This window comes from Macaca nemestrina, chromosome 9, assembly GCF_043159975.1.
Source record: "Macaca nemestrina isolate mMacNem1 chromosome 9, mMacNem.hap1, whole genome shotgun sequence".
In the NCBI taxonomy this organism is placed as follows: domain Eukaryota; kingdom Metazoa; phylum Chordata; class Mammalia; order Primates; family Cercopithecidae; genus Macaca; species Macaca nemestrina.
Window position 1 is genome coordinate 36,593,489 of NC_092133.1, and position 17,262 is coordinate 36,610,750.

General features: G+C 50.4%; 1 protein-coding gene across 2 annotated transcripts in view; it reads left to right on the forward strand.

Moving 5' to 3' along the window:
* LOC105478454 (slit guidance ligand 1) overlaps window positions 1-17,262 on the forward strand; it is a 189,053-nt gene that overhangs the window by 11,486 nt on the left and 160,305 nt on the right. For both annotated transcript variants that reach the window (XM_011735772.3, XM_011735768.3), the window contains exons 2-3: window positions 13,196-13,267; window positions 14,634-14,705. In XM_011735772.3, coding sequence (XP_011734074.2) covers window positions 14,641-14,705 — 65 coding nt within the window. In that variant the 5' untranslated portion in view covers window positions 13,196-13,267; window positions 14,634-14,640. The remainder of the gene's footprint in view (window positions 1-13,195; window positions 13,268-14,633; window positions 14,706-17,262) is intronic.

The window sequence follows — 17,262 nt, forward strand, 5'->3', positions numbered from 1 at the left end:
TCGATCTCCTGACCTTGTGATCTGCCCGCCTCGGCCTCCCAAAGTGCTAGGATTACAGGCGTGAGCCACGGCACCCGGCCCACATTTTCTTTATCCAATCTGCTGTTAATGTCCTGCCACCACCTTGACTTTAACATGGTTAGACTGATTTTGGACTTCTGACTTCCAGAACTGAAAGATAATACATTTGTGTTACTTTCAGCCACTAGTGTATGATAATTTGTCATAGGAATCTACTACAGTCATAGAGTTCAAAGCTATTGCAGAGGCCAAGATACGAGGGGAAGTGGGTCTGGACCAAGGCAGAGAGAGCAGAGAGAGTAAGTGGGAACGGCCTGGCGGACTCTGAGGCTCGAGCCTGAGAGAGTGATCTTGGGACTGGAATAAAGCTGGAAAAGGGCGACTGATCCTGGAGGAGAAGTTGTGAATTTGGCTTTTGCCTGTTTTCTTTGAATTGCCACTAAAAATCTATGTGAAAAAGATGGCCCCAGAGGTCGTGATGGGGAAGGTTACTCAGGAGAGTATTCAGGCTGGAGAGAGAGATGGGGGGACCCTCAGGGGAAGCACTTCAACCTATGAAGGCAGTGGAACAGAAACTTTGGTAGGAATAAGGATCTCCTGGGAGGCTGGCACAAAATGCAGATTCCCAGCCCATCCTAGAGGTGCTGGCTCTGTAGATCTTCAGCAAGGCGATTCCGGTGATTTGGATTCTGGAGTGCCCAGGACACAGTTTAAGAAACACTGCTTGGTACTGGGGTTTCCTGGAGAAGAAAGCACATCCTTCGAGGACTTACACACATTAGCTCCCACCCACATTAGAGGGCAGGAGGAAGGGAAGGCGTCGAAGGAAGAGATGGTGGAGAGGCGGGAGGAACTCCTGTCCTGTGTTTGACATTGGGGTGCACTGGCTACACATTTGTGGATTTGAACCTGGGCCGAGTGGTTTTTGCAAAGGCCAAAGAAGGAGTTTGGCGAAGAGGAGGAGGGTTAGCAGCGTGGAGAGCATTCAGTCTGTCTGAGGAGGAGGTCCAAGGAAAGCTTCTGGAACATGAGATCGGGGTCACTGGTAAAGTGGGCAGAGCAGTTTCCTGGGAGAAGCGGAAGGCAGGAGGCAGATGGCCGGCAGCGAGTAGGTGGTAAGGAAGTTTGCAGAGGAGAAGACAGGCACGGGAACTCTGAAGGGGAGCAGGCTCAGGAGAGAGTTGCTTGCAGCATAGAGGCAGGTGGACTGGAATCTCTTGGAGAGGGAAGGAGGGAGCCAGGGGTCTTGGGGAATGCAGGAATGGGGAGAGCTGGCGATGGGCCAGAGAAGGACAGAGGCAGAGAGAGGTGAGAGGGAGTTTTGATGGTGGCTGTGGTCATGGTCGTGGCTTAGAGCCCCTCCCTCTCGCCAGCCTCAAATAAGCTGCTTTACCAGAGTTCCCTCTTTTACTCCTCATAACACTCCTGGGAGGAAGGTATTACTCACCTCTGCTTTGCAGATGAGAAGAAGGTTCAGAGAGGTGGAGCCATCTGCCCAGGGTTGAACAGCCAGCTGGTAAGTGGTATGCTGAGATTCCCTGAGTCTTGAGGCTCTGAGACGTGCCTGTGTTTAGTTTTTAAATTTGACTTCTGCTCTGTAGACTTAATGAGGCCTGACTTCATTCACTCATTCCTTCATTATTTGCCAGACATTCATTCAGTATCTACGAAACACTTGCCAGCTGAGCATTGGGGCTGTAAAGGCAAATTGGCCGTGATTGATTCCCGCCTGCTCATGTTTGCTGGGTGGACCCAAGTTGCAGACTGGTACAGGGAGCAAGGTGTCTGGTCTGGGGTGGAGAATGGTGAGCAGAGTTGGGCAGATTCAGGGAGGTGGTGGTGCAGGAGGAGGTCAGTGGTGGATGGCCTCCCAGGGGCCTGCATGGATAGAGAGCATGGAGGCCTAGGGGCTGTCAGTGGAGCCCTGGGTGCAGGGCTGTGGTTTGGGGGTAGGCCACAGACCTGGGAAGGGGATTGGCAAGAGCAAGGTGGGGCCTCAGAAGTGAAGGGATTGGGGTGCACTTTGGGCCTCAGGACAGAATCCCATGGAGTTGGGATTAAGAGCTGGGCCCTGACTACCTCACACCCACTAGGATTGCAACTGTCAAAAAAACAGAAAATAAGTGTTGACAAGGGTGTGCACACTGTTGGTGGGAATGTGAAATGGTGCAGCTACTGTGGAAAACAGTATGGCGATTCCTCAAAAAATTAACAATAGAATCACCACATAACCCAGCAATTTCACTTCCAAGTAAATACCCAAAAGAACTGAATGCAGAGTCTCAAAGAGATATGTGTACACCCATGTTCAAAGCGGCATTATTTACAATAGCTAAAACAAGGAAGCAAGCCACATGTCCACCAACAGATGAAGGGATAAACAAAATGTGGTTTCTATATATAGAATGGGGTATGATTCAGCCTTAAAAAAGGACATTCTGACACATGCTACAACATGGATGAACCTTGAGGACATTGTGCTGGGTGAAAAAGCCAGTCATAAAACGACAAACACTACGATCTCACATATCTGAGGTACCCAGAGGAGTCACATTCAGAGACAGAAGGTAGAAGGGCAGTTGCCAGGGACTGGTGGAGAATGGGGGAGCTCTGTAGCATAGAGTTGCACTTTGCAGGTGAAAAAGTTCTGGAGATTGGTTTGCACAACAATCTGAATATATACATTTTAAAGTAGTACAGTACACTACAGAACTAACTATGCACTTAAAAATGATTAAGATGGTAGGTTTTATATTATGTATATTTTTACCACAATTAACAACTAAATTTTTTTTTTTTTTTTTTTTTTTTTTTTTTTTTTTTTAAAGAGCTGGGTCCTGGGGTCAGATGTGCCAGAGCTCAAGTCCTGCTCCTCAACCAGCTGGGTGACCTGAAACAGGTCATCCAAACTCTTTAGGCCTCAGTGCCCTCATCTGTCAGTCAAGACTGACAAGGAGCCTCTGAGCCAGGCACTACTGTGAGGCTTAAATGAGCTGGCTTGGTTGGGATACTACTGTAGCAATTGCTGTTTCTCCAGCCAAGGAAACAAGATGGGTCCCCAGGAGCCCAGGCGCAAGGGTGGAGTGGATCGGTAGCAAATGGGCCCTGGCATGGGGTCCCTGCCTCCTCCTCCTTGGGGCTTCCCCACTGATCACATGTCAGAGGGTGGTCCCAGGCTGGAGTTGGTGTCTGGCTGTGGCTCAGACTGGTGGGTTGGAGGACTGGGATGCTGGGAGCCCTGACTCCTCACCTACTGAGGCCTGAGGATGTGGGGAAGGCCCAGCTGGCTGACGGGAGTGCGTGCAAGGCCTCGACCATGGTATGCCAGCAGCCCCTGGGCTCAGTGGGCAGGGTTGTTCTGGCAGCCTGTATTCAGTGAGCACCCACTATGTGCCAGGTATCCTCACAGGTGCCGGGGATACAGCAGTGAGCAAACCAGCTGCGGCCTCTCCCCTTACAGGTAGCTGGGAAACTGGCCTTAGACAAAGGACTTCCTATTGACGTGCAACTCCGATGGCTGTCCGAGCTCCAGAGGAGATAAGTAGGCACCTGGGGAAGCTGGTTTAGAGGAGGGCGTTTGACTGGAGGCCTGAAGGCTGTTCGGACAGGGAGCCTGGTGCATGTGCTGGGGCAGGGGAAGAGCTTGCTGAGCTCTAGGCTGCTCCAGGCCAGAAGGAAGCACTGATATTGAAGGGAACGGGGGAGCAGAGTGGAAGCCCTGCAGCTGGGGGGCTGGTATTTTCCTATTAAAGGGCTGAGGAATAATTATTCTTCTACCCCGTAGGCCAAGGCAGGCTGGCCAGAGGCCTTCGCCCTTCGGGAGCCACAGCTACCCTTTCCTTGGGGTCAGATTGTGTGCTCACTCTGCCCTTCTGGGCTCAGGTCTCCAGGACTTCAGAGTCCTCCAATACCTACCAAGGCTTGCAGCTGTGCTCACAGATCCCTCTGTGACCCGCTTCTTCCCCATCAACCTCAATTCCTGGAAACCCCAGGCTGCACCCGCTGGGGCCTCAGGCCCTCCTGCCTCACCGCTGCTTGAGGCCAATGCTGGCTTTGCTCAGATCCTTGTTACTCCTTCTTGAGCCTGGGCGGTCAAGGCTGCAGTGAGCTGTGATCATGCCCCTGCTCTCTAGCCTGGGCTACAGAGTGAGACCCTGTGTTAAAAAAAAAAAAAAAAAAAAAAAAAAGGGTGGAGCTGGGATTCCAGCCCAGGCCTGTGCCTTCAAGGCCTGAGTTATTTGGCCCAAAGACTGAACCACTTGGATTGGCTTCCCAGCTCTGACACTCAACCTGTAGGCTCCATTTCCTCATCTGTAAGGTGATGCGAAAGACGCCTACTTCCAAGGGATGTTGTGAGAAGTACGTGGACCTCATGTTTATGAAGCAGCCAGGCCAGTGCTGCCCCGTGGAAGGGACCTGCCCCATTCCACCGGCTACCCTGGCTCTCCTGAAGACTGAGACCACCCCCGAGCAGGAGGAAGACAACCCGTCCTTTCCTCTTTCCTCCTGAGGGTGTCTGGAATCACCCAGCTGTCTCACTTAGCAGCTTGGACCCTAAGGACGCGATTTCCTTGCTCATATTGGGCTCACTTATGAGAATGGAAGGACCTGGAAGAGAGGAGGTTGTTGGTAACATGGGAGCATCCTCTGCGTGGAGCTCTTTTGGGGTGATGTCCATTTGGGGAGAACATTTCTTTTCCTATTTCTCTCTTTCTAAATTTCTCTCTCTCTCTCTCTCCCTCTCCCTCCCTCCTTTCTCTCTCTCTCTTTCTTTTTTTCTTTTTCTTTTAGCAGGGTTCTTGCTCTCTTGCCCAGGCTGTAGTATAGTGGTACAATCATAGCTCATTGCAGCCTCAACCTCCTGGGCTCAAGTGATCCTCCTACCTCAGCCTCCCAAGTAGCTGAGATGACCATGCCTGGCTAATTAAAATAAAATTTTATTTGTAGAGATGGGGTCTTGCTGTGTCACCCAGGATGATCTCAAGCAATTCTCCTCTCTTGGAGTCCCAAAGCACTAGGATTATAGGAGTGAGCTGTCATGCCTGGCTGGGGAGAGCATTTCTTAATGTGTGTGTGTTTATTTTTGGAGTAGGGAGACAAAGAAACATGGAAAACCCGCTCAACTAATGCTATTTAAAATGTCAATTCTAATGCAAATTCTTTCCTGTATTCAGGAAATACTTATTGAAACATCTATCATGTGCCATGTTCTGTGTTGCACCCTGGGTGTACAATAGCAATAAAACATAGTCTGTGTCCCCAGGTTGCTTCTAATCTCATGTGGAGGCTGGGACATCAGTCAGGGAATCCTCCAAATCAGTATAAATTGACTCTGACTGGGGAAGGTGGCTCAGGCTTGTAATCCCAGCACTTTGGGAGGCCGAGGCAGTTGGATCATTTGAGGTCAGGAGTTGGAGACCAGCCTGGCCAACATGGTGAAACCCTGCCTCTACTAAAAATGCAAAAAAATTTAGCTGGGTATGGTGGTGGGTACCTGAGAATAGCTTCAGCCTGGGAGGTAGAGGTTGCAGTGAGCTGAGATTACACCACTGCACTCTGGCCTGGGTGACAGATTCTATCTCAAAACAAAAACAAAAACAAAAACAAAAAACAATTGGCTCTGATTTGTGCTACAAAGGAGAAGGTCAGGGCGCTCTGTGGGCCTGTGATAGGAAGGTTTGCCAATTGGAGTTCATAGGCAAAGAGGAAGGAAGGAGCATTCTAGGCAGAGGGAGTAGGAAGTCAGAAGGAGCATGGGGCGGGCTGGGTTGGTGGGCACAGAACAGACCACTCAGGAGCTTGTAGTTCACGGTAAGGAGATTTTTTTTTTTTTTTGTAAGGTGGAGTTTTGCCCTGTCACCCAGGCTGGAGTGCAGTGGCATAATCTTGACTCACTACAACCTCCGCCTCCTGGGTTCAAGCGATTTTCCTGCCTCAGCCTCCCAAGTAGCTGGGATTACAGGCACCTGCCACCATGCCCTGCTAATTTTTGTATTTTTAGTAGAGACAGGTTTTGCCATGTTGGCCAGGCTGGTCTCGAACTCCTGACCTCAGGTGATCCACTTGCCTCAGCCTCCCAAAGTCCTGGGATTACAGGCATGAGCCACCGCGCCCGGCCACTAAGATTTGTCTGGATTCCAAGAGCAATGGAGATCCATTGAAGGCTTTAAGTGCGGAGTGACATGATCAGATTTGCATCTTGAAAAGACCACTCTGGCTGTGGCTTGGAGAGCAGATTGGAGGGGGGCCAAGGTGAACGTGGGGAGCCTGTGAGGCGGCGCTGCAGGGTTCGGGCTCGAGGACAGAGGCGTGGGGCGGGTGTGGAAGCTGGCGGGTGGGATGTGGGAAGTGCACCCGGGCCAGCCTGCAGGTTGGGGTGTTAGGCCTCTGTGGGCCCCTTTACTGCTGTCTGGGCAGTGGCTGGGGAGGGAATTTCTTTCTTTCCTCCGTTCTCTCTGTCTGACTCTGTAGACTCTCAGCGCCGCAGCCTCAGCCGGGGTAAGATTTCAAAGCAAAGAGCTGGGTGTACCGTTCCCGAGCAGGCTTGTCTTATTCGGTGATAGCGTGCGTTCGTTCGTTCTTTCTTTCTTTGTTTCTTTCTTTCTCTCTTTCTCTCTCTCCTTTCTTTCTTTCTTTCTTTTTCTTTCTTTCTTCCCTGCAGGAAGGGTGAGCCTCTCACCTTTCACCACAAGGTGGTGAGCCATCCACCACAGGCTGTGATGAGGAAGGAACGTTCTAGTCCCTGAGGTAACAGCAGTGGCTGGAGCTCCAGGGTGAGAAATTGCGAAGCTGGCGCCAGGAGCCCCCAGAACAGCCCGTGAGGGGCCCAGGGAGTTTATTCCTGCAGCCCCAGGAAATCCCAGGGTTTCTTTTGGTTCCTCACAAATACCCAGAGACTGGGGATCAAATTCTTGTTTCCTGAGAGGATTCAAGACATCCTTGTGTGTTTTTGTTTTTTCCTTGGTAACTTTGCTTCGGAGGATTTTCTCCAAAATCTTTTGCCACCGAGGTTTTCCTTTTAGGCTAGGACCACACAGGAACGGAGGGAAATCAGGGCCGTTTGCCACTGAGCATTTTTCCTCCTTGGGGAGAAGGATGGGTGTAAACTCATGACTTTTGGAAGAGGGAGAACCGTCTTAGGGTGTCTTCCCTGGTCTTCAGCTTCCTGGGTCCTGCAGGGAAGTGAGTGACTCTTCCCAGTTCAACTTGGCCCTGCCAGTCCAGCACCGGCTGGAGCTGAGCCAGGGGACGCCACCTCCTGGTGGAGCCATAGTCCTGGAGGAAAATCACAGCAGTGGCAGTAGTCAAGATAATCGCAGCAGGTAATAATGCTGTAGAGAGCACAAATTGTGTGCCGGGCATTATTCTTGTGTTTTAGAAATATCAAGACATTTAAACCTCACCACATCTCCAAGTGGTGGGTTTTACCATAATCCGCATTTTATAAATGGGGAAACTGAGGCATAGAAAAGCTAACTTACGTGCCCAAGGTCACACAGCCAGTGTAATGGTGGAGCAGGAATTTGAAGCCGGATGGTCTGGCTCCAGAGCCCACACTCTTGGCGACTAAGAACACTTAGCTCAGCCTGGCGGGGGAGCCCCCGAAATTGTTGTGTAGGCAGAGCACATGGTTTCGTTACGGAGCCCCAGTGCAGCCGTGTCCTCTACAAAGCCCTCAAGTTATGTTCTTCAGCTCTGTCCAAGGCATAGCCACTCGAGGTGAGGGCATGGGATGAGGGGACAGAGGGAGAGTCCAGCAACATGAGGACTTGTGACGTAGGAGACAGAACGTGGAATCACACTGGCTGGGGTCTGATCCTGCCCCACCACTTATTAGCCGTGTAGCACCATGCAAGTTGCTTCATGCATCCGTGCCTCAGTTTCCTCCTCAGCAAGTTGGAGAGCGTATGACTGCCGTTATAGGTTGTGAAATGAGAGTGAAATGAGATGAAGCATGCTTAGGGTCAGGCCTGGAGCCTGAACACAGTTGGTGCCCAGGAAGAAGTGGCAGGTGTGGGCTCTAGTGGCAAAACCTCAGGGAGCCCAGGTGGGCTCTGGATCTTGGGATCTTCCTGAGACTTGAGGCTGGGACCTGCCCGAGTGGGCCCACTCCACCAGCTGTTCTGGCTGCCCTGGGCTTAAGGTCCTAGCAGCATCTCCCAGTCTCCCCTGGCAGCTTGCTGGGGGAGGGGATTCCGTGGCAACATTGAGGACCTCCCATTGGAGGAATCAGATGTGGCAGGAAAATGTCCTCCTTGCCTTATTCTAGCAACCTTTGATGAGGGGAAGTGGCTGGCTTAGGTTGTGAACTTGATCCTGGTGGGAGAGAGGGTGGGCTACCCCGTGGAGGTCACTTTCTCAGCCTAAGTGGCAATAATACCTCCTTAGGCAGCAGCCGTCAGACCTGGGAGCTTAGTGAGAGCTCTCAGGCTGCAGGCTGGGGTGAGGGGCTCTCCCCTGAGAGGAGGCATTAAGCTCTGCGTTAGACAGCAAGGCTGATGGGGGCAGGCTGGGATGGGCTTGGGCCTCTTTTGACATTCTGTCCCGGAAGCAGGGTCCCCAAGGGAGAGGCTGTGCTTGCCTTGCTGTCTGTGCCGTTGTCTTTTTCTCCCTGCTTGTCTTAGGTCTTGTGTGGAGTGGGGTGTAGGAAGTGAGAAACAGGAGTGGGACTAAGGAATGCACCCCTGCACCTGCACTGTGGGGGCTGGTATAAAAGGGTAAGAAGAGAGGTGTGCTAATGTGGGGTGTCATCAGAATGTCCTCTCCACCTCTGTCCTGCCTTAGTGGGAATTCCATCCTCAGGGATTCTTGAGTTCCATTTTGGGTCCTGCCTTGTTAAGATAAGTCAGTGTTTGTCTTTGCCTCAATTTTGCCATCTGTGAAATGGGAATAATTATCATAGTCAATTGCTTTAGTTGCCGTGAAAAGGAATGAGTGATGAATGATATGTAAAATTCATCAGATTTTTCATGATTTTGACCAAGTAATTGCATTTACAGGAATGCATTCCTCCCAAATGCTCATCAACCTTTATGCAATAATTTATATTTGGACAATATCTAACCAGCCCAGGGATACCAGTCACAGGGAATCAGGGAGGGAGTGGTCCAGTAACTTGATATATCCAAATGAAGGGACACTTCATGGCCGATCGGAATCTTAGGTGGAAAACACACAGCGTATGATATTGTAGAAGGAGGGGGTAACATTTATGTCTCATTCATCCTCTTCAGAACCTTGCAAAGCACTTTGCACATAGTAAGTCTTCTGTAAACATTTGTTGAATTATCTTAAGTATATAAAAGTAGTTTCCAACAAAAACAGGCTTGAGGGCAAATATTTCAGAACATTAAAAGGAGTTATTTCTTAGTGATGGGATTACGTATGACTTTCATTTTTTTCTTTGTTTTGGAAATGGAAAAATATTCAGTAATGTGCATAGCACTCTTATTTTTATATGCAATAACTTTATATGTTGGCTATTATGGATATTATATGTTGGATATTATGTTTGTTTATAAAAACAGATGTCTTTAAAAAAATAAAAACACTGCAGAAAAGTATAAAAAAGAAACTGAGGTCACCTTGAGTCCTACCACTTAGCGGTGACAGCCATTACTATGTGGCACACAGCCCCCAGCTCATTCTGTATTCGTGTGTGTGTGTGTGTGTGTGTGTTTCTACATAAGCAGTGTGTTAGTCCATTCTCACACTGCTAATAAAGACATAGCTGAGACTGGGTAATTCATAAAGGATAGAGGTTTAATTGACTCACAGTTCCACATGGCTAGGGAGGCCTCAGGAAACTTACAATCATGGTAGAAGGGGAAGCAAACACATCCTTCTTCACATGGTGGGAGCAAGGAGAAGTGCAGGAGAACGGTCCTTTATAAAACCATCAGATCTCGTGAGACTTATTCACTATCACGAGAACAGCACAGGAAAGACCTGCTCAGACGATTCAATTACCTCCCACCGGGTCCCTCCTATGACACATGGGGATTATGGGAGCTACAATTCAAGATGAGATTTGGGTGGGGACACAGCCAAACCATATCAAGCAGGTTCTTAGAAAAGGGTTGTCTTGTGACCTTTTCCCATGTTCTGTGTCATGCACAACTTTCTTTGTCAAGACAAGCAGATCTGTGCCATTTTAAATGGCTGCATGACAGATGGCAGTTTCGCAGATGTGCTGAATTCAACCAAGCAATGCTCTACTAATGTCCATTTAACTTGTTTAAGATTTCTCCTCTTATAATCAATGCTGACATATTTTTATAATAGAAAAACAACAACCAAAAATGCCTTTTGGTTTTAGGTTTGGGGATAAACATTTCAACCCAAAGAAAACCAGCCCTGGTTGGGAAGAGAACCACTTTTAAAGGGCTTCATGATGACATTCTCAGTATTTGAAGAAAGGCCGGGGTACAGAGGGAGCAGGTTGGGGTGCAACACAGTGAGGCTCAGAGTGGCTGTTTCAGGAAATGATATTTAGTTCATTGAAAAATGACCTTTACATTGAGCAGAGCCATCTCATTTGGAGAAGGTGTCCCTGCAGCAGTTAGGGTGGGGAGGCAGCTCAGTCAGGGGCTCTCACCAATGGCTTGTGTTAGTTTGGAAAGGCCTCAGGCCCCTCTGAGAGATCCTGTTAGGAAAGTGATGAGGAGCAGGGAATGAGTTTTTGCAGCTGCTTCTGAGGATCAGGAGCTAGGCCCACGGGATGGGCAGCGAGAGGATGCGTTGAATGTTGAGACAGCCTGACCTGGTAGAAAAAGCCTGGCCCGTGGGTCAGATGGCCGTGGGTTCAGATTTCTGTTCTGTCAATTACCAGCAGGTGACCTTGGGAAGGCACCTAGCCTCTTAGAGCCACTCTCATCTGTAAGATGAGCACAGTTACTATTTTTCTGCATGGTGTGAAGGTGTGCGTAACTCCAGTTCCGAGATGGTGCAGAAAAGGAATCCATGTGTTGTTGATCTTAGTGGAAGCAACCCTAGAACATCACCCAGACCAAACTCCTTCCTTCCTTCCTTCCTTCCTTCCTTCCTTCCTTCCTTCCTTCCTTCCTTCCTTCCTTCCTTCCTTCCTTCCCCTCTCTCTCTCTTTCTCTCTCTCTCTTTCCTTCCTTTCCTTCCTTTCCTTCCTTTCCTTCCTTTTCTTTCTCTCTCTCTTTCTTTCTCTCTTTCTTTCTTTCTGTCTCTCTGTCTCTCTGTCTCTCTTTCTCTCTTTCTCTTTCTTTCTTTCTTTCTTTCTTTCTTTCTCTCTTTCTCTCTCTCTTTCTTTCTCTCTTTCTCTCTTTCTCTCTTTCTCTTTCTTTCTTTCTTTCTTTCTTTCTTTCTTTCTTTCTTTCCTTCCTTCCTTCCTTCCTTCCTTCCTTCCTTCCTTCCTTCCTTCCTTCCTTCCTTCCTTCCTTCCTTCTTTCTTTCTTTCTTTCTTTCTTTCTTTCTTTCTTTCTTTCTTTCTTTTCTTTCTTTTCTTTCTTTTCTTTCTTTTCTTTCTTTCTTTTCTTTCTTTTCTTTCTTTTCTTTCTTTCTGTTTCGTTCTTGTTGCCCAGGCTGGAGTACAATGGCACGGTCCCAGCTCACTTCAACCTCCACCTCCCGGGTTCAAGCGATTATCCTGCCTCAGTCTCCTGAGTAGCTGGGATTACAGGTGCCCGCCACCATGCCCGACTAATTTTTTTGTATTTTTAGTAGAGATGGGGTTTCACCATGTTGGCCAGGCTGGTCTTGAACTCCTGACCTCAGGTGATCCGCCTGCCTCAGCCTCCCAAAGTCCTGGGATTACAAGTGTGAGCCGCTGCATCCGGCCAGACCAAACATTTCTAAACTCCTGGAGGACAGGGACTTTGTTTCTCAAAGTAGCTTGGACTTGGGTTGAGCTCTTGGCCGTACCCAGAACTTTTGACTAAAGTTGGCTAAGTGAGAAGACTAGGCTGCAGGTGAACATGGGGCGTGTGTGTGCGCCTGCGCGTGCGCATGTGTGAGCATGACAGTGTTGAGGAAGAGGTGGAGGCAAGCGGGAGCTGCCCCAGGGAGATAGATGGCAGAGGGGACAGCTGGAGTGAGGCCTGAGGGAGATTCTGCTGTGTGGGGCTCAGTGGGGGAGCTTTCTGGGGTAGGGAGAGCCTCACTCCTGGAATGGCCTGCCTTGGTGAGGCTGAGTGAGGCTGGGTGGGGCAGACAGCTCTTCAGGTGGGTCCAAGGTGGCCTTGGAAGGAAGGAGGGGCCCGGCAGCCCGGCATGGGGTGAGAGGAGGAGCTGTAGGCCTGGCCCCAGGACCCAGATGGTGGGGGTGGCCTCCCTTCCTGGCCACCCTCCTGCTCACTGCTGCAGGACTGGCCTCCTGGCAGGCCCCCCATCCCCCTGACCCAGAGCCTCCGCTGGCCCTCAGTTTCTTCTCTGCTTGCTCTCTCCAGCCTTCTGTAATCTGGCCCGCCTTCCCCCAGCCCTGCTTCTCACAGCTTCCAACTCTCTGGCTGTCTGCTGCCCGCTTCACCCCTCAGCTACTCCAGGCCTGATGCAGTGTGGTCCTCAGGGCACGTCTGCTCCCTCCCGGTCGTGTGCAGTTCTTCCTTGTCTTGGAGCCTCAGCTTGAGTTCCATTTCCTCAGTCCTTTAAAATTGCGTGGCCCTCCTTGCAGTCTCCTGCTCAGAATATGGACAGCTCGCAGGAGCCAGTGCCACCAGACGATAACACTGGTGTCCCCATGGGGCCCTTTGCAAGCGCAGGCCATGCCCTTTACTTGCTTATACCCTGTGCTGACCCTGTAAGTTAGACACAGTTGTCGTCCCCATTTTATAGATAAGGAAACTGAGGCTTAGCGAGGATTCTACCTGAATAGCCTCTCTCCTTGACTAGTTTCCACATTCTTCCCTGGGTGAATGTCTCATCTCTCCAACTAGACCGAGCTGCATTAGTGGCAGAAACCACGTTTTCGGTTTCCACAGCACTCCCAGTGATGCGCCCTGTGCCCTGCAGTTCCAGTGGGTTGGACATCAGCTGCAAAGAGAGCCCAGCTTGTTGGGCCTCGACACAGACTCAACTCACAGAAGCCCCCAGCCCCACTGATGAGATGACTGGCTGATCCAGGGGGGGCGGGCACCTGGAGCAGAGCCCCTGGCCTGGGGGCTCACCCTGCTCACTTCACTGCTTCCTTCTCTCCTTCTTCCTCCAGGGAACTCAATGGCAACAACATCACTCGGATCCACAAGAATGACTTTGTGGGGCTCAAGCAGCTGCGGGTGCTGTGAGTATGGGGTGCTCCCTCCCACCCCACCCCCGGCAATGCCACGGTGGTCCTGGGCAGGGCCCTGGCTGTGGGTGGTAGGGTGGTGGACTGGCTGGGCCCCTCCACTGTGGAGTCGATCTTGGCAAGACATCCTGAGGGGTGTCGGGTGGGGTGATGTTCAGTCTTGAGTCTTAACTCATCGTAAGATCCGACGTCCTGTGCTCTCGGGGTGGTGCAGGGATCCTAGGACCTCAGTTCTTTCAGAACTCCCGCCTCTGCAGTTCTGAGGGTCTTTGGAGGAGCAGGGACCTCATGACCAACCGTCTCTGAGGTCAGAGCTGACAAGCTGCTGGGTAGGGATCTGCTCCAGAACCCCCTGACCTCTGCCCCTTCCCAGGCTCTGGGTGTGTCCCTTCTGAGTCTGGGGAAGCCCACGCTCTCTCCAGGGATTCCCCTCCCCTCTGCCCCCAGGCCTCCAGAGGGAGCCTCTCACACTTCAGGCTTTTGGAAACAAAGCAGAGAAAGAGAAGTGTCTGGTGGTGTTTCCCCCCCAGCCCTGCCCCCAATGTCATCTGAGGCCCATGCAGGGGCACGCAAGCCACCTGCTTGCGGGTGGAGAGGGACAGATGCAGTGGGAAAAACATACTTGACTATCTCAAAAGTTATCAGGCAACAGTCAATCTGTTGGTGAAAAATGCTGCCCCACCAGCCGGATGCTCTGGGTTTCAGGGCACGTTGGCGGCAAGGGGACGCAGAGTCCCACAGAGCCAGGTGGTTCAGTTGGCGTGGGCACCCCACTCTTGTCTTCAGCAGATGGGGCCAGGCGGGGTGGGGGTACAGGCAGAGAGGGTGTTGTCTGCCAATTGTAGAGTGTGTTGCTGCCTGTGTGGGCTCTGCCCAGTTGGCACAGGCTCCCCTCCCCCTGATACTGGCCGGTCCCCCCTGTTCTGTCCCTTGGACATGTGCCCTCAGGGCCCAAAGAGGCCAGGGCACGTGCGCCAGCAGCTCAAGCCAGCCTGTGCTGCCTGCTGCTGGGCCTCGCTCCCTGGAGCCTGATTGGAGCGGAGACATGGTGCTCGGGTGCCCCGCGGCCCTCTGCCCTGGCAGGCAACTTCAGAGGGTTGGGGGTTGCAAGTGTATTTTGCAGTGAGGTGAGATGCTGGGAGCCCTGAGGAGCCCATGTCAGCGAATTTGCAAAGGTGTAAGGAAATTGGGTCTGCTCAGGCCAGGCGTAGGCCTGTGTGAGGCTTGGGCATGGCTCCTGTCTTACTCCCTTGCCAATGCTGCCCTGGCAGAGGTTGCCTCTGCCCCTCCGTCATGCCAGCTGTTGCTAGCAGCTCTTGTCCCACACCCTGTAGCTGTCCTTGTCTCTTTGCTTCCCCAGGCAGCTGATGGAGAACCAGATTGGAGCAGTGGAACGCGGGGCTTTTGATGACATGAAGGAGCTGGAGCGGCTGTGAGTCCTGGCAGGGTGCGGGCCAGGAGGGCGGGGGGCTGGCACGTGAGGGAACTGGCAGGCCAAGCTGCTGCCGGGGATGAGGGGCACTCAGGGGAGGGGACCCCACGCCCAGCCTGCCTCCACCAGCGGATGGAGCCAGGAGCAGCTGCAGCTGTGAAAGTGATCACAAGGCATGGTCACAGAGAAACCTGGAGTGGGTCCCCACCCCACATTCTCCATGCAACTGTCCCTGTTGTTGTTCCCTGAAGATATGTGATGGCAAAAAATTTACATAATAATACAGAGGAAGTGAAATTTCTTCCTGTCATCTCATCCTGACATAACTGCTGTTCATTGATTTGTGTGGCCTTAAAGGAAGCCGTGGTGTGCCAAGGGGACCCATCAGGGAAGCCCTGGGAGATTGGTGTCTTAGGTGCACAGGGCCACAATCCAGAAATGTGAAGGTGGAGGCGTGTTCTGTTTCACATGGTTTGTTGCTGAATAGGGCTTTTAAGTTTGAAAATGGGTCTTGATCAAGTTTTGCATTTCAGTTTGGCAACGATGAAAAAAAGAAACATGGCGGGGTGAGGTGGGGGATGGGCACTCATAGTCACAGTGGTTGCCGATCGCTTCCTTCTGAAAGTGGACTGGCTGTAGGTGTTAAGAGTCCTAAAGTTCATGCTCTTTGAACCAGAAAGTCCGTTTTATTTTAAGTAAATAATCAGAGACATGGCTAAAAATTATATATCAGGATATGAATTGCATTTTATTATTTATTTGTTTGTTTATTTATTTATTTATTTATTTTTGAGACCAAGTCTTGCTGTGTCTATCAGGCTGGAGTGCAGTGGCATGATCTCAGCTCACCACAACCTCCACCTCCCGGGTGCAAACGATTCTCCTGCCTCAGCCTCCCGAGTAGCTGGGACTACAGGTGCACGCCACCACGCCTGGCTAATTGTTTTTGTATTTTTAGTAGAGATGGGGTTTCACCATGTTGGCGAGGCTGGTCTTGAACTCCTGACCTCAGGTGATCCACCTGCCTCAGCCTCCCAAAGTGCTAGGATTACAGGCATGAGCCACCGCATCCAGCCATTGCACATTATTTCAATAGAAAAAAATTGGAAATTCATTCTAGTGGATACATAAGATATAAAATCACATTTCTGAAGAACAGTTAAGGCCATGGGAATGTGCTTGCAATATAATGTTAAATGGAAAAGATAGAAAATGACAATAGTATTACTAAAATCAATTTGCATGTGGATAGAATACAGGAGGAAGAAGACAACTGGAACCACTGACTCTCATTATAGTGAGTGGTGGATTATAGGTAACTTTATTTTTATTCTTTGTGTTTTTCTCTTTTAATCAATTTTCTTATGACAAGTTTATTATTATGTAGGGGAGCTACCACCACTCTATGCCAGGCACCTGGGGCAGCTCTTTGCCTTATATTATCTCATTTAATCCTTAAAACAACACTGCTCTAAGTGGTATTTCACAGATGAGAAAGAGAGGTACACAGAGATTAAGTCACTTGTCCCCAGTTGTGCAGAAGAAGGGATTAGAACCCAGATCATTTTGCCTTCAAAGTCTGAGCTCTTAATGAAGATGACCTGATACCTCACCTTTCTGTTTTGTTTTTTTTTGTTTTTTTTTTTTTTTTTTTTTTTTTGAGACAGAGTTTCACTCTTGTTGCCCGGGCTGGAGTGCAGTGGCATGATCTCGACTCACTGCAATCTCCGCCTCCTGGGTTCAAGCGATTCTCCTACCTCAGCCTCCCGAGTAGCTGGGATTACAGGTGCCTGCCACCACGCCCAGCTAATTTTTTATATTTTTAGTAGAGCCTAAAACTAAAAAAAAACCAACTGAAAAAACCAACTAAAACTGTTGTTTTAGTATGTTTTACCATGTTGGGCAGGCTGGTCTTGAACTCCTGACCTCAGGAGATCCGCCTGCCTCAGCCTCCCAAAGAGCTGGGATTACAGGCCTGATCTGTTGTGCCCAGCCCTTTCATTTTTATATTAAAGAAAATAAGATATTATATAAAAGGAAAAGAATACCATTGCCTCTTTGCCCTCCTACAGCCTGGAAGAAAGCAAGGCGATCTTTCTTTTGTGCTCCACATCCAGGCCTCAAACAAAATGATAAGAAGTCCACAGCTAGACCAGATGTCAAATGCTGCATTTGTTTTCTTTAGAAGACTTAGAACAAAATACATGTTAATGACCTGGCTATGAGGGGCTGATCTGGACCTGACCCAACCTGGCTCCACCTCCGGTGCCGGGAAGGAGGGGAGGAGGGAAAGCATCTGGGGGGTTGAGACATGACCCCAGTGGGTGAGTGGCAACTTCAGCCCTGCAGGCACCTTCCGGAGTGGTCAGTTCAGTGGCCTCCCACTGAGTTGTTGGAGACCAGTGTTGCATCAGTTAATCGTAAAAGGTGATTAAAGTGCAGAGTCATTAAAAACCACACATACCAGCCAGGCGCCGTGGCTCATGCCTGTAATCCCAGCACTTTGGGAGGCCAAGGTGGGGCGTGGATCACTTGAGGTCAGGAGTTTGAGACCAGC